A 24,515-nucleotide genomic window follows, 5' to 3' on the forward strand; every position below is an offset into this window, starting at 1 on the left:
CATCTTCATTTACAAGAACATTCCCCTCTGCTGTAACGAGGCGCAACTACTCATAACCACAACCCATCACCAGTGGCATGAGTGGGAGCAGGGGAGATATAGTACCTTGGACAGCTCCTGCATCAGGGTGCTGTTTTGCAGTCTGAAGTCATCCTCCTGGCTGTGCAGTTTCCCTTGCAGCATCTCATTCTCGCTGAGTAAGGCATCCACCTCCTGAGCGCGCGCGCACCCACACACAGTAAATCAACCCATGTGAACACAAATTACACACGCTCCTCACCTTGGGGTTTATGGCACTTTAATAGAAAACCCCTACTTGAAATATTTTATCTGTTGAACTGAAAGCATTTCTAACTAGCACAATATAAAGGGTAATACAATATTTGAGAATATCCACTGAATAACAATCCAATAAGAAAAACACAGGCTAAGGACTTTATGATACCCCAGATTTCTAGTTTGAATAATCTCACAAAAAACACAACAATATTGTTTGCTGGTGAGACAGGATGGTGAAATTAACCAAAACAAAAAGTTGGAGAGGACTTCGCTGTACTTCCATCTCAAATGTCTATTTCATACTTTGATTCAGACTCAAAATCAGTTTTTGTCAAATTATCTAAAATACTTTAGGGAAAGGTGGAATATGCATATTGTAACAGCAGATGGCGCAGGTAACTACATTAATACATTATAAACCAGACCGAATATAACATTTGTAAACCTAATGAGTAAATGTATAAAATTAATTTACAGCAGTGTGTTCCTCCTTTCTTTACCCATGCTTGGGCATAAAAATCACCTTGTCTTCATTGAGGAAGTTTCAATCCATTATTGTAATAAACATACAGTATATAACATATATGACAAACTAATGTTCAGACTATCTTTTCAAGATCATTTTATAGACCGCTTTGATGAGTTTGAGAAGATTAACAGAAATATGACAAGGAACTCACCTGAGCTTTCTTGCTCTTATTCAAAGCCTGCAAATGAAACAAAAAGATAATTAGAAACGAAGTCAAATCCCAAACAAAGTTACCTTTTATTCTTTCTCAAACATGATGATGCCTTTAGTTTCAGTGTATTGAAATCCACAACCATATTATCAGTTTGTTTAATCAAATGTAGATTAGCTTGCAATACCTTCTGTGCTTTGATGTAATCCTTCTCCAAGGTCACAGACTTCTGACGAACAGCCACGAGCTCTGAAATAGAAACAATCACAAATCTTTATCACCAGTCACTAGTATTTTCTTTTCAGTCACTTGAACTAACCCATTTTGAAGTTGGAAACAACACACACACACACACACACACACACACACACACACACACACACACACACACACACACACACACACACACACACACACACACACACACACACACACACACACACACACACACACACACACACACACACACACACACACACGGGATACTAAATCTGAAGCCCATCCTGGAGTTGCATTGCAATGCTCATTTCATTTCAGCAGTAAATATTGATCCCTGTTCATGGTCACAAATTGGCTTACAGAATGTCTTTATTTTATTAGTTACTGCTTACCAGCGGTGTTCTTCCGCAGGTCATCAGAAAGTTGGTAGTTCTGTGTCCTCAGCTCTAAAAGATGAGCCTGGAAAAAAGGTTATAGGCGGAGTGGATGACTTTATCGAGGTTCAACTTAAAACGTAAAATAGCTTATTAAACAACACTACTTTGAATGTTAGCTGAGTGTGTTGATGCCACTGCTTTTAGTGTGTTATTAACTGATGTGTCAAATCCACATCACTAACGTGATGACAGTAACACACTGACATTTCACATTGTTTTCAACGCTTTGGACGTTAGCTAGGTGTGTTGATGACCCCTTAGTAAATGAGAATTGTCTACTACACAAACAACAGTAAAGTTGTTGTGCAATATCTGGTTTGGAAATCGGAACGCAACCATAATAATAACTTAAGTAACGTTAACTGGTATGCAGTCCTTACACAGGCTGAAAGCTAACACTAGGCTAACGTTATCTGACCAAACCCGTGACCCAGCAAACAACTATAAGACACAGCCATTTGAAATCATTATCTAACATGAATACAATAACAGATTCATTGTTATTAAGATAAAACGAAGACCAGTGTAATTTCAAGATATCTAGCTAGCCAGCTGGCTAACTAACTAGCTAGCCATCCACACCGACTAGACAACTCGCAAACCAGCTAGAGCACGAAGCCACATTTCCATGTATTTGCATTGAATACTAAAATGACATAGCATAAATGACCAAATATGTTAACTAACGGTTATTGGATTCGAAGAGCAATGAATGCAGCCATTAGCTATTTAGCTAGCAGCTAGCTAGTTAGCCACATTCCTTGGTTGGAGTGTTGCTTTGGCCTAGCTAGGGGAAGCTAGCAAGCTAGCTAGCTAGGTTGTGATGCTTTTGCCATTCAGTAGTTTAGCGCTGGACAGATTGATGGCCAATCCAATTTTCAGGAAATACTCTCAAGATCGCAGCATATTTCAAACAACTGACATTGAAAATGGATAGGTTTCCGCCTACCTGCATTCGATGGAACTCCTCCTCTGATAGTGCCTGCGCCATCTTCACTGAAGAGCTAGGAAGGACTCCGCTGTTAGTAGAGGTTTGATAGGAGTCGGTGTGGAGAAATAGGCTACAATTTCAGCAGGTTTGCGTTTTTCGTCACAAATGTTGTTCTGGAGGCAGCTCTGCAGCGCACTAGATGGAACAGCTACAATGTCATACAACCTGATTTTAAACGGAACCACACCGCTAACACTAATGCCTAACCATAAATTAACACCAAAAAGCGAATTTCGTTTTTATATATTTTTACAATATAGGCAATTTTAACTTTGCTGCTGGCCCATCAAGCGAAAATCGCAGAGTTCTGCCTCCGGGGCAAAATCCATGCCAATAAACGTCAACATTCACATTTTCATGTCATGCTACATCCTATGGAAAACGCAGAGTAGTTGTATAAGGTAATGTAATTTTATGGGGTGACATGGCTATTAAATAAGGGAGGGCCGCACTAACTATTTTCACTAGTCTAAACATTTACACCATAGCCAGGTCTTTGCAATAATCACACCTGTCCAGTAGTTTGAGACTAGAACCATAATGCATGAATATGTAACAGCTTTGAGGTGTCTCTATCAGTGAATTACCACCTGATTGTGAACTACGAGCTTACTGGTCCATTTGAATTAATTGTTTGTTTGCTTCTCATTGTTTGCAGATATGATGAATGCACCGCCACCTGTTACCGACAATCAGAAACGGGAAGAGGAAGCAAGACGTCTCACTCGCTAGTTTTTTCTAGTTCATATAGAGTGCATTCGGAAAGTAGGTCCAGATGGCAAAGTGACGTTTTCACGCAAGCTAGGACAAGTGGGGTACGGAAGCAATCATTCAGCATTGAAAGCAATGCAGCTAAGCCTTATTTCAAGCAATAATGACACGCATATAAAAACTCAATTTGTTATAACTGGATAGCTCCTGACCAAATGTCATGAATTATATATTGAGTGCTATATTATAGTGCTATATACATAGAGAACATTGAACTGAACAAGGCTATGTCCATAACAACATTTTGACAAAATTGCAGATAGAACCTTATAGTCCCAAGCTCTCTAAATATTCATGCAATAGTCACCAGTCAACTCCATTACACTCAAAAGTTACTTCAACTTGAACCAGTGAATGCTAGCGATGGCTAGCTATGCTAGCTATTCTACCTGTCTTAGAACACCCTGCACATGAAAATAAATATGTTAATCAGTAGGGGTAAGCAGTAGGTTGATAACAATATCAATAAAGTATGTTGTATCAGACATTTCAAACAACATTCCCAGCTAATAGCCTTCCCTGTAGCTCAGTTGGTAGAGCATGGTGTTTGCAACGCCAGGGTTGTGGGTTCTATTCCCACGGGGGGCCAGCACAGGAAAAAAAATGTATGAAATGTATGCATTCACTACTGTAAGTTGCTCTGGATAAGAGCGTCTGCTAAATGACTTAAATGTAATGAGAAAATAGTCATGGTATTTCATTTAGAGAATGAACAACATTTAACAAGGCAACCTTTGGGCTAATTTGAATGGGCGCCAACAGCAGATTTGAAGGTATTTTTACATCCGTACCCCAGTAAGACCCACGTGATCGCAGTGGAGGACTCCGGGAAGGACTGCTATGAACTAAGCAGTTCAGACCCAACTGCTAATGCATTGGTACCTATGGGAGAGCCAACCCCTTAAGCAGACCGGGGACCATTTTTTCCCATGGTAAACGGCCTGAGTGGGACGTCTTAATTTATCCGCCATCTTTTATAGAATATGGTGTTGCGTTTCCGGTCCTTGTTATAGGGATCTTTGGAAAGGCCCTACCGCCCAGTAGATCCCCACAGTGGAGGTGTCATAATACCGTTAAAACCTAGCGGTCAAACAGGGAAATGGTTCCAATCGTTTTTCCACCATTGATTTTTACAATAGGGAATTTTAGAAAAACTTAAAATAAGGGCTGTGTTTTGTATGGGTGACTTTTATCAATATATTATAGCTCATACTGTGGTGCTATATTACATTTACATTTTAAATGTTTAGGGTTAAGGCAGGGTTCACCAACTTCCAGAGGCAGTGGGAAAGGGGCATGGCTAGATAGTATACAGTTTATGTCAAACTGACGTCAAGTTTTTAGCATTTTAGCTAACCCTAATCATTTTCCTAACCTTAACCTAACTCTCCTAACCTGCTACGTTAATTATCCTAACCTGCTGCGTAAGTTATGCTACCCTGCTACGAAGTCAATTCAGACCATCTAGTCCCGCACCAGCTTTTGAACCAACATTTCAGTGTCATTAGCTAGGTTTCCATCCAATTGGTGATTTTCATGTGACTATTCTAGAATTCGCTTAATGAAAATATGCCAATTTTCCCGCCAGTGGTATTTCCACCAAATGGACTTGTTGCAGATAAAAAATAGTGTGTGTTGAGGTAGTGCACACAATATACATTTCGCTTATGTTTTCATGTACCGAATAAACATCTAAAGTTCAATATGTTTCCATCGCATTTTCTACTCTCCAAATAGTTTTGTAAAAAAAAACCTGTTGAGTTAAATATGTAGCAAATGTGCCTGCTGTGGTCTTGGCACTTGCTGTCAACAGTTTGCAGATACAGTGCAGATAGGCTAGTCTACATGATGAGATTATTATGGATAAGAGCAAGAATATTTATTATTGTCAAATGGCAGTCAAGCATCCATCATCCTGTCACCAGCATAATTAATTTTATCGACACGGCATTTATAAATTGGACCGAAACTTCCTGTTTCGATCACAGCTGTCACGATTTGTCTTTACTTTAACGGCATAAAAACTGTGGATGGAAACGAGGTTATTTGTGGGAAAATGCGGATTTTAGAATATTCGCATGAAAATCTTTCACCATTCCCAGTTAAGTTGACAATCCTTTTTCCAGTCTGTTTAAATTTAAGCAGGCAAGTCAGGTCAATAAGGCCACCAGTTTTGAGTGTAACTGCTGTCTGTGTGAATCTGAAGACAGTTATAGATAGGCTAGCCATTTTTTGTATTATTGCGATGCAAAAAAAGGCACGTGCTGATGATGAGGCATCTTCTGATGCATTGAAGGTACAGTTACAGTAAACCATGCCTCGATATGCCTCCCCTAATAGGAATAGGCAGTAGAACACCCATCTAAAACACTCAGGAAACTTCCGTGATTTTACTATTCCTGTCAGAATACAAAGAGGCTTTGAGTTCATATGGGTTTACTAATCCTCTGTCCAATGCAATAAACCGCATTTGATATATATTTTTTAGAACGTGTAAGGATAATCAATCTTTCTGAAAATCTTATCAGGGTGCACGTTTTAGGGTTCCCTTATATTATAGGTCTAAATTAGATTAGTGTACTGATAGCCTGCTTGATAACGTTATGTAATAATAAAACATTCGCCTATATTTAACTGTATAACTAACTTCATGATAAAGCTTTGAAAAAGCTTAAAATAATTTTTAAAGATGCTTTAAATATCCTTGTTTGCTAAAATAAATGCTATACATGTTTCCAGCTGTTGTAGTGTATTGGAGTTTATGTGAAAGTTCCTCACCTGTGTTTTGACGCCAATAATTAAGGCAAAGTAGCCTTCAATGCGGAAATTTACATGACTGTCCTATAGTGACAGTGACATGAGGAACGTTCCAAGAGGTAGGCTACACGCGGAACTTAAAGGCTAATCATCGCGGTAGAGACGTGAGCGGCAAGGCGCTCTGCGTTTGTCTCGAATTGTATTGATAGGCTATAGTGGTCACCCACTGCCTGACATTTAAAAAGTGAAGTTGACATCCATAGTCGCGCAGATGGAGCACCTATCGAGGTTCGTAGGTCAGATGTCCTTGGCAGATGACAGCAGAACGCAGGGCAACATCTCATCTGAGTATATTGTAAGTGGGAATCCTTGGTGTGACCATCTACATAACTCTCTATTGTTAGTTTATAATTCATTCCCATAGATAGACAAATAATACCAGGCAATATTTTCAGATGTAAAATATATGATTTATGGCATGTGTATTCATGAATTGATTGCAATTAACTGGTTAAAATAGGTCTAATGATGTTGTGTGATGTGTAACATGTCTATCACTGGTCCAGATGGGGTAAACCTGCGAGGTAGGATAAAGGAAAAGTAGGCTGCTCAAATGTTTCCCCTGTAATAAAGCTGAAAATCATGTTGGCTCTTTGCTTTCTCTAAAGTATAAATAAATGCACAATCTATAATGTAGCCTAATTAACACAAACCTTCTTTCAAACCAGTGGATTATGTCTTTAAGGCACATTTAGAAAGAAGTGTACACAGAAGTAAACCACTTATTCAGTTTTATTTTGACATAACACTTAATAGTGACATTTGCAGAAGTCAGTTTACAGTTGAAGTCGGAAGTTTACATACCCTTAGCCAAATACATTTAAACTCAGTTTCACAATTCCTGACATTTAATCCTTGTCTTAGGTCAGTTAGGATCACCACTTTATTTTAAGAATGTGAAATGTCAGAATAATAGTAGAGAGAATTATTTATTTCAGCTTTTATTTATTTCATCACGTTCCCAGTGGGTCAGAAGTTTACATACACTCAATTAGTATTTGGTAGCATTGCCTTTAAATTGTTTAACTTGGTTCAAACGTTTCGGGTAGCCTTCCACAAGCTTCCCACAATAAGTCGGGTGAATTTTGGCCCATTCCTCCTGACAGAGCTAGTGTAACTGAGTCAGGTTTGTAGACCTCCTTGCTCACACACACTTTTTCAGTTCTGCCCACAAATGTTCTATAAGATTGAGGTCAGGGCTTTGTGATGGCCACTCCCATACCTTGACTTTGTTGTCCTTAAGCTATTTTGCCACAACTTTGAAAGTATGCTTGGGGTCATTGTCCATTTGGAAGACCCATTTGCAACCAAGCTTTAACTTCCTGACTGATGTCTTGAGATGTTGCTTCAATATATCCACATAATTTTCTTTCCTCATGATGCCATCTATTTTATGAAGTGCACCAGTCCCTCCTGCAGCAAAGCACGCCCACAACATGATGCTGCCACCCCCGTGCTTCACGGTTGGGACGGTATTCTTCGGCTTGCAAGCCTCCCTCTGTTTCCTCCAAACTCCAGATGGTCATTATGGCCAAACACTTCTATTTTTGTTTCATCAGACCAGAGGACATTTCTCCAAAAAGTACGATCTTTGTCCACATGTGCAGTTGCAAACCATAGTCTGGCTTTTTTATGGCGGTTTTGGAGCAGTGGCTTCTTCTTTGCTGAGTGGCCTTTCAGGTTATGTCGATATAGGACTCGTTTTACTGTGGATATAGATACTTTTATACCTGTTAATTCCAGCATCTTCAGAAGGTCCTTTGCTGTTGTTCTGGGATTGATTTGCACTTTTCTCACCAAAGTACGTTCATCTCTAAGAGACAGAACGCATCTCCTTCCTGAGCGGTATGACGTCTGCGTGGTCCCATGGTGTTACTACTTACGTACTATTGTTTGTACAGATGAACGTGGTACCTTCAGGCTTTTGGAAATTTCTCCTGAGGATGAACCAGAGTTGTGGAAGTCTACAATTATTTTTCTGAGATCTTGGCTGATTTCTTTTTGATTCTCCCATGATGTCAATCAAAGAGGCACTGAATTTGAATGTTGTCCTTGAAATACATCCACAGGTACACCTCCAATTGACTCAAATTATGTCAATTAGCCTATCAGAAGCTTCTAAAGCCATGACATAATTTTCTGGAATTTTCCAAGCTGTTTAAAGGGACAGTCAACTTAGTGTATGTAAACTTCTGACCCACTGGAATTGTGATACAGTGAATTATAAGTGAAATAATCTGTCTGTAAACAATTGTTGGAAAAATTACTTGTGTCATGCACAAAGTAGATGTCCTAACCGACTTGCCAAAACTATAGTTTGTTAACAAGACATTTGTGGAGTGGTTGACTCCAACCTAAGTATGTAAACTTCCGACTTCAACTGTAGCTACTGTAGGTTTTTGTTACATCTGAACCTCTGTTTCAAGATAGGTAGGCTAGTCATTTTGTTCCTCATTTAGGTTGCAAAGTGAGTTATCTATTAACACTGAGTCCACTAACATTTCCTTGTTACAGCACTGCCCTTTCAGCCCTACTGGTCCATTGTGAAAGATGTCAGTGTCTTTAGATGCCAGAGCCAGATTTTTTTCAATAAACTTGATTATGTTTGTATGTTGAATTAATGACAACAGTGATGAAAATAGTAATACAGGTGAACTCTTTTCTAAGTAGCCTAATTCAAGTGACAGAATGCGCAAAGTGAGAAATGGTGGTCATGTAATAATGTAATGATGTCTATTTTAGAAGAGACCTGTGTTATCACATAACTGGCCAGCCTTTCTTTACTGGTTCCACATTACAGTAGCTAAACACAGACATCTGTGGTGAAAAGCAGACACCACAGGTTTTTATGTGTTTATTCTGATATTTCACCACACCCACGAAAACATTTGCAAAATATGTGTAAGCAACCAATCATTTTTTTGTTGTTGACAAAGACAAGTCTATTTCCACTCAGGGGCCTTTCATTTCTCAGATACATGTAAAAAATAAATAGCAAGCCATACTGATACTGTTGGGTGTCATTGACTGACAGCTACATTAGCTCCTGCGTAAATTGAATTGTGAGTTCTTGCACTAAGCTAAGGGCTTCTTATATGTTTCATGTGTAACATCTTAGTTATCACTGTATGCAGTTGTGTAAAGTACTTAAGTAAAAATACTTTAAAGTACTACTTAAGTAGTTTTGATGTATCTGTACTTTACTTTACTCTTTATATTTTTGACAACTTTTACTTTTACTTGACTACATTCCTAAAGAAAATAATGTACTTTTTACTCCATACGTTTTTCCTGACACTCAAAAGTACTCATTACATTTAAAATTGTTAGTAGGACAGGAAAATGTTCCAATTCACACACTCATCAATAGAACATCCCTACTCATCCCTACTGCCTCTTATCTGGCGTACTCACTAAACACAAATGCTTCATAAAAAAGAAAAACAATTGTACAATGGACATTTCTCTCAAACTCAGCTTTCATGTGTTATGTTTGTCTCTATTTGTTTGTAGAACATTCGTGCTCAGACTTCTATCGTCAAGAAAGATTTTGGCCTTACGACGATAGCGGGGGCACTGATGGAGAATGTAAAGAAGAACCGTTACAGAGACATTTTACCATGTAAGCACCACAATAGAGGCTTAAAAACTGTTGTAGTTTTTTACTCTAATTGAAAATGAGATTTTTGCTTAATATTAAACCTATCTGAACAAAAACTCATGTATTTTTATATAGATGACCAAACCCGTGTGCCCCTGACTCTACTGACAAATGAGAATGATTTTGACTATATCAATGCCAGCTTCATTAAGGTACAGTATTGCTCGCACTTAGTAACAGTCCTATTTTGTATCATCATTCAGCTCAATCTGGAAGAGTCACTGAACACACCGATTGGCACCTGTGTTTTTCTGTTGCTTATTAGAAAAATTTGATTTCAGTCTTGGAGGTGTGTTTCTTGACAGATTCCACGTTTGGTTAATGATGTTTGTCCCCCATGAGACACTGTAGACAGGGAAGCCTATTTTTTTTCATAAAAATCCCCAGAATGATTCAAGATTAATCAGTAATTAATTTGGACATTTTTGCCGAGGATGTTTTAGTTGCACAATTTCACATCTAATTAGGTGTTCGGTGCAGTATTTCTCATGTAGAAAAATGTGCGACGGGTTGTCTTATGTAAACAGTCGGAGATGCTGAGCAGGTCTGTCGCACTGCCTATGCTATTGGATAGAGAGCATTCACCTCAGCTGTTCACCCATATGTTTGTGGGCAAATGGACATCGTCAAATCAAAACCCAACCTTAATTTACCTGTTGTGACGCACGGATGTTCCAAACTCCATTTTAGACCAGACTGACTTTATGACCAAAATTATCCTATTTACACTTTGTAGTACATTTTGACACTAGAATAACTGTTTCTGACTCATATCGATGTCACACAGGCTATTTTCAAAGGGATTTGTTGTTTTTAAAAAGCAGTCGCTCTTTAAACTGATTTCTTTATTTAATCTCTCCTCTAGGGTGCAACAAAGACCAAAAAATACATAGCGACCCAAGGGCCTCTGAGACACACTTTGGTGGACTTCTGGCGAATGATTTGGCAGTATGATGTAAAGGTGTGGAAGATCATTTTCAGCTTTATATACATGTAGTGCAGCTTGTACAGTAGCTCTGTTTCCATATAATTTACTCTATTTCTAAATGTATAGGAAAAAATGACACTAAAAGATCAATAATGGGAGAATTGTCTCCATATCTTATGCTTGCCATATTTTCTCTCCCTGTTTTAGGTCATAATCATGGCTTGCAGAGAAATTGAAATGGGAAAAGTAAATGCCCTTTTAGTCACCTCTTGTTGAAAAAGGCACAGTAGGAGTGTAAACCTATTAGTGTACTGTAAGATTTATGAACTGTATGATTTTGATGCTTGTGTCCACTTGACTCATACATTTTATTCATTGTCTTTTTGTAGAAAAAGTGTGAGCGCTACTGGACTACTTTCAAAGAAACAACCCATTTTGGTCCCTTTATTGTGTCAAACGTAAGTGTTTGTCAGTATATCTTCATTATATTGTATCTGAAGGATACGTAGATCACAGAGTTTTTAGCACCATTTATGCAACTTTCATTTGATGCAGATGTACACTACTGTTCAAAAGTTTGGGGTCACTTAGAAATGTCCTTGTTTTTGAAAGAAAAGCACATTTTTTGTCCGTTAAAATAACATCAAATTGATCAGAAATACAGTGTAGACATTGTTAATGTTGTAAATCACTATTGTAGCTGGAAACGGCAGATTCTTTATGGAATATCTACGTAGGCGTACAGAGGCCCATTATCAGCAACCATCACTCCTGTGTTCCAATGGCACATTGTGTTAGCTTTTTAAGTTTATCATTTTAAAAGGCTAATTGATCATTAGAAAACCCTTTTGCAATTATGTTAGCACAGCTGAAAACTGTTGTACTGATTAAAGAAGCAATAAAACTGTCCTTCTTTAGACTAGTTGAGAATCTGGAGCATCAGCATTTGTGGGTTTGATTACAGGCTCAAAATGGCTAGAAACAAATAACTTTCTTCTGAAACTCGTCAGTCTATTCTTGTTCTGAAAAATGAAAGCTATTCTATTAGTGTCTAGTTTGAGATACCGATGCCTCACAAGTCCTTAACTGGCAGCTTCATTAAATAGTACCCGCAAAACACCTGTCTCAACATCAACAGTGAAGAGGTGACTCTGGGATGCTGGCCTCAGTTGTGCACCGGGGCCTCCAACTCCTCTTTCTATTCTGGTTAGAGCCAGTTTGTGCTGTTCTGTGAAGGAAATAATACACAGCGTTGTACGAAATCTTCAGTTTCTTGGCAATTTCTCGCATGGAATAGCCTTCATTTCTCAGAACTAGAATAGACTGACAAGTTTCAGAAAAAAGTTATTTGTTTCTGGCCATTTTGAGCCTGTAATTGAACCCGCAAATGGTGATGCTCCAGATACTCAGCGAGTCTAAAGAAGGCCAGTTTTATTGCTTCTATAATAAGTACAACAGTTTTCAGCTGTGCTAACATAATTGTAAAAGGGTTATCTAATTATCAATTCGCCTTTTAAAATGATAAACGTGGATTAGCTAACACAACGTGTCATTGGAACATAGAGTGATGGCTGCTGATAATGGGCCTCTGTACGCCTATGTAGATATACCATAAAAAAACTGCCGTTTCCAACTGCAATAGTCATTTACAACATTAACAATGTCTTCACTGTATTTCTGATCAATTTGATGTTATTTTAATGGACAAAAAAATGTACTTTTCTTTCAAAAACAAGAACATTTCTAAGTTGTATTACTATTCATGAAATATAGTGTCTCTAGACAGACGGGTTGCCTCCCACACCAATGTTCCAGTGTGCACATAGTGCTGTTGCCCTATAGTCTTCTGCAACTATTCATGAAGAGTTCCATTTTTACCTAACAGCCTGCAGAGATGATTTGTCAGTTCCTGTGAACTAAGTGTACCCTGTTTTGTTATTTCATGGCACTGCACATTGACCCGTATGTTATTGTCTGCATGGAACACAGGGATCTGTTTCAGGTAACACTAGAAAATGTTTAGTGAAATGTCTTTGCAGTTTGAGGAATCCAGCCCAAATGAGGAAGTAGTTTTCCGCACTCTGACAGTGAGATATCATGAGGTAAGTGTCCAACTATGAAAAAGGGGAAATATTGTTTTATTTCTGTGCCGCACCAGTCACACAATTCTTCAGAATGGTTGAATTTAATCAGTATTTTCCAACAACCGTTATTGACTTTGGATAATCTCACATTGTTTGTAAATTTGAATGAGGGAGCCAGTGAAGTATTCTGCCCGACCAAGCAAATTAGCAATAATTGCTCATAGAGTGAAACTGAGAAAAATGACTTCAAAGTTGTTTTATTGTTACTATGTTTTATTGTTACTATGAGGTTATCTTTTTATTAATATTGACCCTGACCTCTGACATGACCTTTGACCCTAGACGGCAGTTACTGCCTTCTTGCTTGGTACACCCACTGGAATATATATATATATTTTTTTTACACAAACTTGTGTTAATATATTTATTTGTATGTGGCTGTCAGTGTCATATAGTTTGTATCAGCAAAGAACAATAAATAATACCAAGGTAAACCGTGGACACCAGTCCAAAGCTCAGTGAAACCAAGGTAAAAGGTGTCACGCCCTGACCATAGAGAGCCCTTTTATTTCTCTATTTTGGTTAGGTCAGGGTGTGATTTGGGTGGGCATTCTAGATTTTGTATTTCTATGTTCTATTCTATGTTTTCTATTTCTTTGGTTTTGGCCAGTATGGCTCCTAATCAGAGGCAGCTGTCTATCTTTGTCTCTGATTGGGAATCATACTTAGGAAGCCCTTTTTCCAACCTTCAGTTATGGGATCTTGTTTTTGTATAGCTGTTAGAAGCCTGCAAGACTTTTCGTTCGTTGTGGTGTTTATTGTTTTTTTCTGGTTCACCTTAAATAAAATTATGATGAACCCAACTCACGCTGCGCCTTGGTCTCCTCTCTACGACGTTCGTTACAGAAGATCCCACCAACAATGGACCAAGCAGCATGATCAGGAGTGGGCATGGGAGGAAATACTGGACGGGAAAGGACCCTGGAGTCAGGCCGGAGAGTATCGCCGTCCGAGGGAGGAGAATGAGGCAGCGAGAGCAGAGCGGTGATATTACGAGGCATTATACCCACCACGAGGCAAGCACGAGAGGCAGCCCCCACATTTTTGTTGGGGGAGGGCACACGGGGAGATTGGCTAAGTCAGGGTTCAGACCTGAGCCAACTCCCTGTGCTTACCGTGGGGAACATAGGACTGGTCAAGCACCGTGTTATGCGTTGATGCACACGGTGTCTCCAGTGTGCAGCCACAGCCCGGTGCGATCAGTGCAAGCTCCTCGCAGTTGCGGTGCTAGATTTGGCATTCAGCCAGGAAGGATTGTGCCGGCTCAGCGTTCCTGGTCTCCGGTGCGTCTCTTCGGCCCAGGTTATCCTGCGCCAGCTCTACGCACGGTAACCTCAGTTCGCCAGCACAACCCAGTGCGGCCTGTTCCAACTCCCCGCACTTGCCAGGCTACAGGGGGGATCCAGCCAGGATGAGTTGTGCCAGCACTGTGCTCTAGACCTCCGGTGTGCCTCCACGGTCCAGTGTGTTCTGCGCTGGCTCTACGCACTATGCCTCCAGTGTGCCTTCATAGCCCAGTGCGTCCCGTGCCAGCTCTCCACACTCACCGAGGTAAAGTGGGCATCCAGCCAGGGCGGGTTGTGTCAGCCCTATGCTCCAGACCTCCAGTGCGTCTCCCCAGTCTGGTGAGACCTGTTCCGGCACCACGTAAGAAGCCTCCAGTGATGATCCATGGTCCGACGCCTCCAGTGATGATCCATGGCACAAAGCCTGTAGTGATGATCCATGGCACAAAGCCTGTAGTGATGATCCATGGCCCGGAGCCTGTAGTGATGATCCATGGCCCGGAGCCTGTAGTGATGATCCATGGCCCGGAGCCTGTAGTGATGATCCATGGCCCGGAGCCTCCAGTGATGATCCATGGCCCGGAGCCTGTAGGGATGATCCATGGCACGAAGCCTCCAGTGATAATCCATGGCCCGGAACCTCCAGTGATGATCCAGGGCACGAAGAACCTCCAGCAGGGGTTCCCAGTTCGGCGCTTCCGGCGACGATCCACGGTCCGGGTCCTCCGGCGACGATCCACGGTCCGGAGCTTTCGGCGACGACCCCCGAAAGAGTCGCCACTGAGGATGGCGGATCCGCGAGTAGAGCGGGGTCTACATCCCGCACCGGAGCTGCCACCGAGTCTAGATACCCACCTGGACCCTCCCCTATTGAGTCAGGTTTAACAACCGGAGTCCGCATCTTTGGGGGGGGGGGTTACTGTAACGCCCTGACCATAGAGAGCCCTTTTATTTCTCTATTTTGGTTAGGTCAGGGTGTGATTTGGGTGGGCATTCTAGATTTTGTATTTCTATGTTCTATTCTATGTTTTCTATTTCTTTGGTTTTGGCCGAGTATGGTTCCTAATCAGAGGCAGCTGTCTATCGTTGACTCTGATTGGGAATCATACTTAGGCGGCCCTTTTTCCCACCTTCAGTTGTGGGATCTTGTTTTTGTATAGCTGTTAGAAGCCTGCAAGACTTAATGCAAACCATGTTTTGTGCTAGGAAACACGGAAAATCTCTCAATTCCAATACACAGCTTGGCCTGATCATGACGTTCCATACACAGTTTCTGGTATTTTAGGAATGATGGATATGGCTCGCAAAGACCAGGAAAACAACGCTAGCCCTGTTCTCATCCACTGCAGGTTTGTTTGTCTCCTACTCTACAGTACATTTCATACAGCACAGCCCAAAATGCCAAGCTGTTATTCCTGTCTGCCTGGTGGGCTTTTTTTTGTGCTCTGAGATGTAATGATCATGCTCAGACAGATTATGATCCATATGCCCATTAAAATTCATCCATGCATATAATTTTATGTTGTTTATCACGAGGCCACATGTACTCCTTGAGCTCAATGCATTTTAATGACGCAATTTAAATGAAGTGAGAAATGTTAAATATTCAGGACCTGATGTGGTCTGTCGACTCATATGACTTATGTCCATGTTGTGGCCTTCTGTGGTTATCAGAGTGATGAATGAAGCATGTATTTTTCTCTTGTATTTTCAGTGCTGGTTGTGGAAGAACAGGGGTGATTTGTGCCCTGGATTATGTTCACGATCTTCTTGTGACAAAGGTACTACTATTTATGTTCAGGACAGTACATTGATGGCATCCTTTAGGGATCTGGTTTAACAAAACATTTGTATACTGCATCGATGAATAATAAAACAAGAACAATACAAACTGTAAAAATGATAAGTGAGTGTTTTGGTAAATCCATGTTTCCACACCAGCAAATTAAAGAAGATTTCAGTATCATGAAGATTGTAGTGGAACTAAGGAGACAGAGGCCATCAGCAGTTCAGACAAAGGTATTTTATTATCAGGCAGAATTTAATATCAGATCAAAATTGTGTTTATTTACATCTATGTGTTATAGTACATACTGAAATACTCTACTGTGGAAATAATATTTTTCCCATCTCTCCACTCAGGAACAGTATCAGTTTGTGTTTTCTGCCGTGGCTTACATGTTTGAGAAGGCTTTACGGTCAGCTGAGAACAACTCCCAGAATCTCACCAAGGTAAGACAGAAACTGCTAATTTTGTTCAACCATAGTATAATGTTTTTGTAATTGCTATTTCCAACCCCCAGGTGTTAGCCTTTCTACAACACAGTATTCAGCACATGCCTGTCACGTCCTGACCAGTATAGGGGTTATTTGTGATTGTAGTTTGGTCAGGACGTGGCAGAGGGTATTTGTTTTATGTGGTTCGGGGTGGTGGTTTGTTTAGAAGGGTGTTTGATTTATTATTTTCGGGTTTTGGGTTATGTCCTATGTTTTTGTATTTCTATGTTCTTTCTAGTTTAGTATTTTCTATGTTAGGTATTGGGTGTTGGACTCTCAATTGAAGGCAGGTGTTTGTAGTTGCCTTTGATTGAGAGTCCTATATATAGGGATGTGTTTTGTTTGTTAATTGTGTGTAGTTGTCTTTAGCACTGCTGTTATGTGTATAGCCTGCTAAACTGTTTCCTGTCGTCGTTTCGTTGTTTATTGTTTTTCCGTGTTCACAGTCTTTATTTAAATAAATATAATGATGAGCACGCAACCCGCTGCGCCTTGGTCCTCTCTACCCGAAGACAGCTGTTACAGAACTACCCACCAAAAATGGACCAAGCAGCGGAGAAAGAAGCAAAGGGAATTACGGATGGACTATAGGGAGCAACACCTGGAGTGGAGGAAGCAACGCGCTCGGGAGGAGATGGCATTCTGGTCGCTGGAGGTGATGGAGTCAAGAATTGACTGGACATGGGAACAATTATTGGACCACTGTGATAACCTGCCTGGGAGGCAGGTAGAGGACGAAAGGCAGCCCCAATAATTGTTTTGGGGGGGGGCACACGGGTAGTTTGGCTGGGCGAGGATTAAGTCCCAAGCCAAATCCTCGTGTTTTTTCCAAACGACCATTGACTGGACAGGTCCCGTGCTTTGGGGTGATGGGTGCTGTGACGAGGCCGGGTATTTTCAGGCCGGTACACGCAGTACCAGCGCCCCGCATGTGCCAGGGGAAAGTGGGCATCCAGCCAGTAGGGGTGATGCCAATCCTGCGCTTGAGACCGCCAGTGCGCCTCTACGGTCCAGTGTTTCCCGCTACTCGCACTAGCCCTGAGGTGCGTGTCTCCAGGCTGGCACGTCCAGTACCAGCACCACGCATCAGGCTTCCAGTGCGTCAGCCCACTCTAACTCGGCCGGTTCCTGCTCCCCGCAATAGCCCTGAGTTGACGGCAGCCACCCTCCCTTCCCTCCCTTTAGTTAGGAGTTTATTTTTAAAAATATATATATATTTTTTTGAGGTGCATCCGGGGTCTGCACCTTTAGGGGGGGGTACTGTCACATCCTGACCAGTATAGGGGTTATTTGTGATTGTAGTTTGGTCAGGATGTGGCAGAGGGTATTTGTTTTATGTGGTTCGGGGTGGTGGTTTGTTTAGAAGGGTGTTTGATTTATTATTTTCGGGTTTTGGGTTATGTTCTATGTTTTTGTATTTCTATGTTCTTTCTAGTTTAGTATTTTCTATGTTAGGTATTGGGTATTGGACTCTCAATTGAAGGCAGGTGTTTGTAGTTGCCTTTGATTGAGAGTCCTATATATAGGGATGTGTTTTGTTTGTTAATTGTGTGTAGTTGTCTTTAGCACTGCTGTTATGTGTATAGCCTGCTAAACTGTTTCCTGTCGTCGTTTCGTTGTTTATTGTTTTTCCGTGTTCATAGTCTTTATTTAAATAAATATAATGATGAGCACGCAACCCGCTGTGCCTTGGTCCTCTCTACCCGAAGACAGCCGTTACAATGCCATACTGGCATTCATGGACAAGCAAGCTTTACTAAAGCAATGACATGAGAGGGCATGCATTATTATTGTTCGGGTTGGGTAGGTTAATCTAAATGTAATCCATTGCATTTACTAGTTACCTGTCCAAAATTATAATCAGTAATGTAACTTTTGGATTACCCAAACTCAGTAATGTAATCTGATTGCTTTCAGTTACATTTTGATTACTTTCCCCTTAAGAGGCATTAGAAGAAGACAAAAAGGATCCATCAAACTCATTTGCTGTGTTATAGTGGTCTCTGACTTGTGGTCAGACTCGCTCAGGTGGAACAAATTTAAACTTGCAGCTTTAGCTGAATTGAATGTCATTTAAAAAAATGTGTCATGTTTTTTCCCCCCACAAACATCCTTTCTGAATTTAAAATTAATCCAATAAGTAATCATATGTTTTTCAAAAGTATCTGTAATCTGATGACAATATTTTTGCCGGTTACGTAACCGACTACAGTTACCGGTTTTTGTAATCAGATTACATGTAATCAGTTACTCCCAACCCCTGATTATGGTAATTATTGGCATGTCTGTGATGCAGTCAGAAAGCTGCATGAGGACAAAGCTGACACAGTTTGAAAATAACTTCAGCTGCCAGTGTGAGTTTTTCTGTGACAAAAACCCATTGTGTCATCCATTTCATCAGATCATACTGTATTACAATTCTCTCTGAGATTTCAATGTGATGAGTTGAGTTAGGAAAAAAAGAGAAATATTAAGCAGGAAACATCCAGCCTGCATGCTTCCTCTATATGTAGTGCTGGCGCATTGAAATCATTGTTCACCCATTTTCAGACAGAGCAGTGCCTGAACTTAAGGGAGTTCTATAACTCTCTGATGTACTGTTGATTTTGTTCTGAATAGAGTAACCAACCTTTATATGATTGTGTTGCATCTGTGAAGACATCTCCACCGACAACATCAGCCAGCGCTCAGACACTTGCAGAAAGGTAGGAGTTCATGGACCACATGAACTTTGAAACAAATTAATTTCTCTTCAGTGGAGGAAGGGGAGGACCATCCTACTCAGTGAATTTTTATTTTTATAGTGAAACATAAAGTTTGTAATTTTTAGATAAAACTATACTAAATATATCACCAAATAACGAATTAAAACACATTGTTTTGCAATGAAGGTCTACAGTAGCCTCAACAGCAATCTCTAGGGTAGCACTATTGTGTAGCACTGCAGTGTGGTGAGTAGTTGACTCAAATAGAGAGCAAGACATAGTTTACAGTTTTAAACAAGGAGCAGAGAGAGAGAGAGAGAGCGAGAGGAGAGGAGAGAGAGAGAGAGAGGAGAGAGAGAGAGAGAGAGAAGAGAGAGAGAGAGAGAGAGAGAGAGAGAGAGAGAGAGAGAGAGAGAGAGAGAGAGAGAGAGAGAGAGAGAGAGAGAGAGAGAGAGAGAGAGAGAGAGAGAGAGAGAGAGAGAGAGAGAGAGAGAGAGAGAGAGAGAGAGAGAGAGAGAGAGAGAGAGAGAGAGAGAGAGAGAGAGAGAGAGATAATTTAGCCTACTCAACAACCTGACTCAAACAGATAGGAATGCTATTTATGTTAGGTAGCTGGCTAAGGCTATCCAACACTGCAGCTCTTCCAAGTAAAGGAAAGCATTTATAAATGTATTGCCACCGGGCCCGCCAGTGTAACTGATAAACTGCTTGCTGTACACTATACTGTATGATTGTATTACAACAACAGTTGTGACTTTAATAAGCAGCCTGAGGTAATGATACCACAGTAAGGTGCTCAATTACAATGGGGGAAGTTGACTCAGGTTCGTAGAGAGATCGAGAATTTCGAGACAAGGGAAGAAAGAATGCTTCCTGTTTTGTTCAAGTGAGTTCACGGTCTTCTATTTTAGTTGGCAGTACAACAGTTTTATGTTTGCGTACTTTACATGCTGGGTGTGTAGGGTATGACGTTTAAGTGTACATAGGCTTATCAACACCAAGTTATGTAGTACTATTTCATAGTAGTTGATTGTTACAATATATACACACCTACCTTGCCTTGACAGTTAAGCAAATTGTTGGCAATATTGAAATATGTACTGTATATTGAAATACTGTGTTGTGGTACACATTGATGATCTTGAATAAAACATGACTTTAATCCAGTTAGCTTTAGATTAACATTTAACAGAACTTTAGGACACAATGTCCTTATGATTAATGAAGCAGAAGGATTTCACCATGCTTGTACTACTAAACATTCATCATGTTGCAGAGGAAGTGACAAACGGGGCTGTTAAACTTCACTTTCACACCCTCTCTCCTCCCTCCCATATGTTAAACTGCTACTGAAAATCCCTCAGCTCGCATCACAGGCTCAGAGAAAAATGATCTATTTCTCTGTAAACAATAATATAGTTAGTAGGAAATCATCATGGTAAAGCTGCAATTCCTTATCAATCTTAATTTCTACTATCCTACTAGTAAAGATCCGCTGTAGATGCTCCAAAAGAAAACAGACTTGGTAATGAAAATCCAGTCTCATATATATATATATATATATATATATATATATATATATATATATATATATATATATATATATAATAGTCATGACCATCTGGTGTGTAGGGTAGAAACAACAAGTCTATATTTGTATCTTTTTGCTTTTTGCTGTTTGTGGAATTGATATTGATATCTACTCGTCTTTAGAAATTGTAATGTGCAGTACAGAGCGCCTCGGCCTCATCAACAGAAGATGAATGACGTATATGCCGTGGTCAACAAGTCCAAACAGCTCCCGCCACCAGCCTCTTCCACCCCCCCTCTGGCCGCTCTCCATTACTATGACAACGAAGAGCTGGGCGTCCCAAAATGCCACGTCGGTGCTCTTTACAGCATGGTCAAGAGCAGGTGTCCACCAGCCAAACCGCCACCAGCTGTCGCACCCATTTATGACACAGCCGGACTAGCCAATCACAGGCTAGCTGAGGCCTCGGCAGTGGAGGACCAGAGTGGCTATGAGCTGGTCGCAGGTGAGAGAATTTCAGGGCAGTGTTTGGAGACTGTGAGGCCAGCTATGGTTTTGTTTGTCATTAGTGCCCTGCACAAAATATTGCGATCTAGATCTAGTGACCAATACTTTCAGGTTTCTTGCCAGTAACAATTCCTTGACAGCCATATTGAACTGTTTATGTGGAAAATGTCTTACTGATTCTTATCGTTTGCTTTTTTTCTAGCTGAGCGTTATTCCTCGACAGAAGATGACTATGAATATGTCTCAAATCCCATCAAATGCATGACCAACAGCTGCACTCCTGGTAGCATGGGTGAATATCTGCTTGTCTTTCTAATAATGTTGTCCATTGTCATATACTGTATCTAAAGCCATTATAGCTACCCAATGTAATGTTCATTTCCTCAGAATCTCATGAGTAAAATGATTGCGACTGGATGTCGAAACAAGACTATGTCATCTGTTAGATGCACTTGCAGGTGTCGTCAAGTATTCCAACCACACTTCTCAACTTTCCCTCAGAGTTCAACTTTCGCATTAAAAAACCCAAAGGGCCTCGGGATCCCCCGGCAGAATGGAGTCGTGCGGAGAGATGACACGGCAGCCATATACCAGGCCTGGCCACATCTTTACTCATTCATGTTTGACAAGCAATGGGAATGGGCTCTATTTATTTTTACTTGCTGTGAACATCTACTGTATGTGATCACTAAAATACAGTTATCTATCTTTTGTAACCTTTTTGAGTTCGTATATTTTTCAGATCTTGTGATTTATATTACTAATGAAAGAACTATATTAAACAACTTTCAATTCTGAGACAAGTATTGGTTTTGAATACCATTTACCGATTGAAGTGTAATTGTAGTAACCAACAGATGGCACTATAGTAACAGGAGAGAATTCGTTTTTTTCATTATTCACGTTTCAGGTATTGTAAAATGTGTTTTCACAGGTAGACTCATGCTTTATTGCTTTGATGTCTACTAATTGCTGGTAACAAGGACTTACAATAAAGACAACAATTTCTTCAAGGTTCTTTGAAATACATTTTTGTATTAGCCCTGTGTACCACACAATCATTGCAGTGTACATGTAGATTTTTACATGTAGACAATTGAACATCTTGGTCATGTTCTGTTATAATCCCCACCCGGCACAGCCAGAAGAGGACTGGCCACCCCTCATAGCCTGGTTCCCCTCTAGGTTTCTTCCTAGGTTTTGGCCTTTCTAGGGAGCTTTTCCTAGCCACCGTGCTTCTACACCTGCATTACTTGCTGTTTGGGGTTTTAGGCTGGGTTTCTGTACAGCACTTTGAGATATCAGCTGATGTAAGAAGGGCTATATAAATACATTTGATTTGATAGATACAATAAATTTTCTTGTGATCACAGTAAACTGTGTACTGTACTCAAACAGTTTGTTGAACATTCTGTGCAGCTTTGAAGATTGACCTCTGAACTTTTGGCTGTGCTGCTATGATGTTTCAGTCACAGAAATCAATCGAAAGCCAGCTTCTTATACACTGAAATCAACATTTGTATCTTCCAGATACCAAGCTTATACTCTGTCTGCAGAAAAGAAACTGGGAGCAGTCTCTAGAGATTAAGTCTGCAATACACTTCAATATCTAACCAATTATAGCCACTAGTTGAAATGTGTGGTCCTATGTCATGTTCCTATAGAAACTTGCCCACAATAACATCTTTTTTTCTACCCCATCCATGGAGACCCAATGCTGGGAGGAGCATCAGAAAGTGAGAGTGTATTGGATTTAGGCAGAAAAAAAAGAGACACTTGAGGGGGTGTTGCTAATGACCACTCCATTTTCTAGTTGGCAGAGCCTGTGGCATGTCAGGGGTTTAAACTCGGCTGGATGGCTAATCCCATTCAGCAGATGCTAATGTGAAATGAGAATCTAATGACCTTCTGCCATGGCTTCTCAACCCAAGCCTCCAGCTATCTCATAGCAACCCCTCACTCAGCTTCACATACACACACACACACACACACACACACACACACACACACACACACACACACACACACACACACACACACACACATTAAAATGCACTAAAGCGGAATGCATATTTAGACCTATTCTGATGTTTATTTGCTGGTGTGTCTGATGTATCGACGGCTGATATCAAATCTCCCCTTAGGGGATCAATAGAATCTCATCCTAACAGAAACTCATAAATAAATCAGAACAAAATGTGCCTCTACATCGTACAGTAACTGTCATACTGAGTGGGACATATTTGCTTTGTGTGCAAATACATCAGAGAAAGAAAAGTAGTTATCTGGATAGCATCACGTTAAAATGCCACAAGTTCTATTTGTATCAGTTTATTATTCAGTATGGATGTGGCAGAAGTTGTTCTATTTCGTCTAAGTGGGTCATTCTGTAGTTGATCTCTTAGGATTCTTAATGTTTCCAGTGAGTAAAATGCAGATTAGGTGTAAAACTGCTCTCCTAAGACACATTTTTCACGTTATTACCAAGCTAAATTTAAATAGTCAACCATAGCGTGTGGCCATTGTGTAAACTACAGACACAGAGCGTGTAGGGTAGGCACTTAGAAATTGATCCTGACTTGTTTAGGCTTTTTTACGTGGAAAAATATTGATTGGTCCATATCTTGCATCTGATCTCATTACCCATCTGTTTTCTTACTTCAATTACTATTTAATACATTCAGAGAAATCAATTTTACAGTAAGACCTTTCCTATCTTTTAGGTCAAATATCAATGAAAATAAATCCATATCCACATGAATAAAGAAAAATAACACGAATCCAATTGCACACAGTATTGTTCGGTACGAAAATGAGTGTGAGGGAGAGGGAGGGTGAAGGGTGAAGATTACAACATCAACTCTGGCCTTTGTGAATATGTGTGTTGGCATAGAATGAATAGGGGTTTTGGATGTATATTGCTCTGAGCTGCTGAGGGTTAGAGCCAGAAGGTAAGTAGAGGGATGAAGGGGTGAGAGGGAGTTGGGTTGGACCGGTGTCAAAGTGCTGTAAAACAGAAGGGAGAGAGGGGAAGAGGCTGGTTTCAATTAAATACCTGGCAGGATTGGACTCTGGTGAAAAGAGGCAAAAGTTCAATAGCTGTAATGAAATCCACATAATGACATTATGACACTTCCAGACCCACAGAAAGTCCACTGGATTACGTCGTAGCTACAGAATGTGTAGTGACTGACAGTGCATCTTTAAAAGTCCAATGCAGCCGTTTTTATCTCAATATCAAATCATTTTTGAGTAACAATTAAGTACCTTACTGTGACTGAT

The 24,515-nt window shown here is 40.4% G+C and overlaps 3 protein-coding genes across 8 annotated transcripts in view; 2 read left to right on the forward strand and 1 right to left on the reverse strand.

Annotated features, from left to right (window-relative positions):
- LOC106572070 (GRIP1-associated protein 1) overlaps positions 1 to 2,816 on the reverse strand; it is a 42,896-nt gene extending 40,080 nt beyond the window's left edge. For 2 of the 5 annotated variants that reach the window (XM_045696123.2, XM_045696122.2), the window contains exons 1-5: positions 2,565 to 2,816; positions 1,571 to 1,637; positions 1,147 to 1,208; positions 960 to 986; positions 106 to 213 (exon numbers count right to left, since the gene is read on the reverse strand). In XM_045696123.2, the coding sequence (XP_045552079.1) occupies positions 106 to 213; positions 960 to 986; positions 1,147 to 1,208; positions 1,571 to 1,637; positions 2,565 to 2,606 (306 nt within the window). In that variant the 5' untranslated portion in view covers positions 2,607 to 2,816. Of the gene's footprint in view, positions 1 to 105; positions 214 to 959; positions 987 to 1,146; positions 1,209 to 1,570; positions 1,638 to 2,302; positions 2,474 to 2,564 lie in introns of those variants that run through there. The other 3 variants (XM_045696124.2, XM_045696125.2, XM_045696126.2) reach the window with 3 other exon arrangements.
- A 3,375-nt stretch (positions 2,817 to 6,191) lies between these two features.
- Positions 6,192 to 18,168, forward strand: LOC106572285 (tyrosine-protein phosphatase non-receptor type 18). The gene is made up of 12 exons (XM_045696128.2): positions 6,192 to 6,489; positions 9,708 to 9,816; positions 9,931 to 10,007; positions 10,721 to 10,816; positions 10,991 to 11,029; positions 11,173 to 11,241; positions 12,823 to 12,885; positions 15,420 to 15,562; positions 15,928 to 15,994; positions 16,155 to 16,232; positions 16,356 to 16,445; positions 16,937 to 18,168. Exons 1-12 carry the CDS (start codon positions 6,406 to 6,408, stop codon positions 16,949 to 16,951), a joined length of 930 nt encoding a protein of 309 aa, XP_045552084.1. The 5' UTR covers positions 6,192 to 6,405; the 3' UTR covers positions 16,952 to 18,168.
- Positions 18,169 to 18,980: 812 nt separating this feature from the next.
- LOC123727324 (tyrosine-protein phosphatase non-receptor type 18) lies at positions 18,981 to 22,246 on the forward strand. 2 transcript variants are annotated; one of them, XM_045696130.2, is made up of 4 exons: positions 18,981 to 19,195; positions 20,909 to 21,231; positions 21,436 to 21,525; positions 21,735 to 22,246. In XM_045696130.2, exons 2-4 carry the CDS (start codon positions 20,955 to 20,957, stop codon positions 21,806 to 21,808), a joined length of 441 nt encoding a protein of 146 aa, XP_045552086.1. In that variant the 5' UTR covers positions 18,981 to 19,195; positions 20,909 to 20,954; the 3' UTR covers positions 21,809 to 22,246. The 2 variants fall into 2 exon arrangements, with proteins under 2 accessions (XP_045552086.1, XP_045552085.1); XM_045696129.2 differs by lacking the exon at positions 18,981 to 19,195 and adding an exon at positions 19,786 to 20,081.
- The last annotated feature ends 2,269 nt before the right edge of the window (positions 22,247 to 24,515 follow it).

This window comes from Salmo salar, chromosome 15, assembly GCF_965601325.2.
Source record: "Salmo salar chromosome 15, fSalSal1, whole genome shotgun sequence".
NCBI classification, from domain to species: Eukaryota; Metazoa; Chordata; class Actinopteri; order Salmoniformes; family Salmonidae; genus Salmo; species Salmo salar.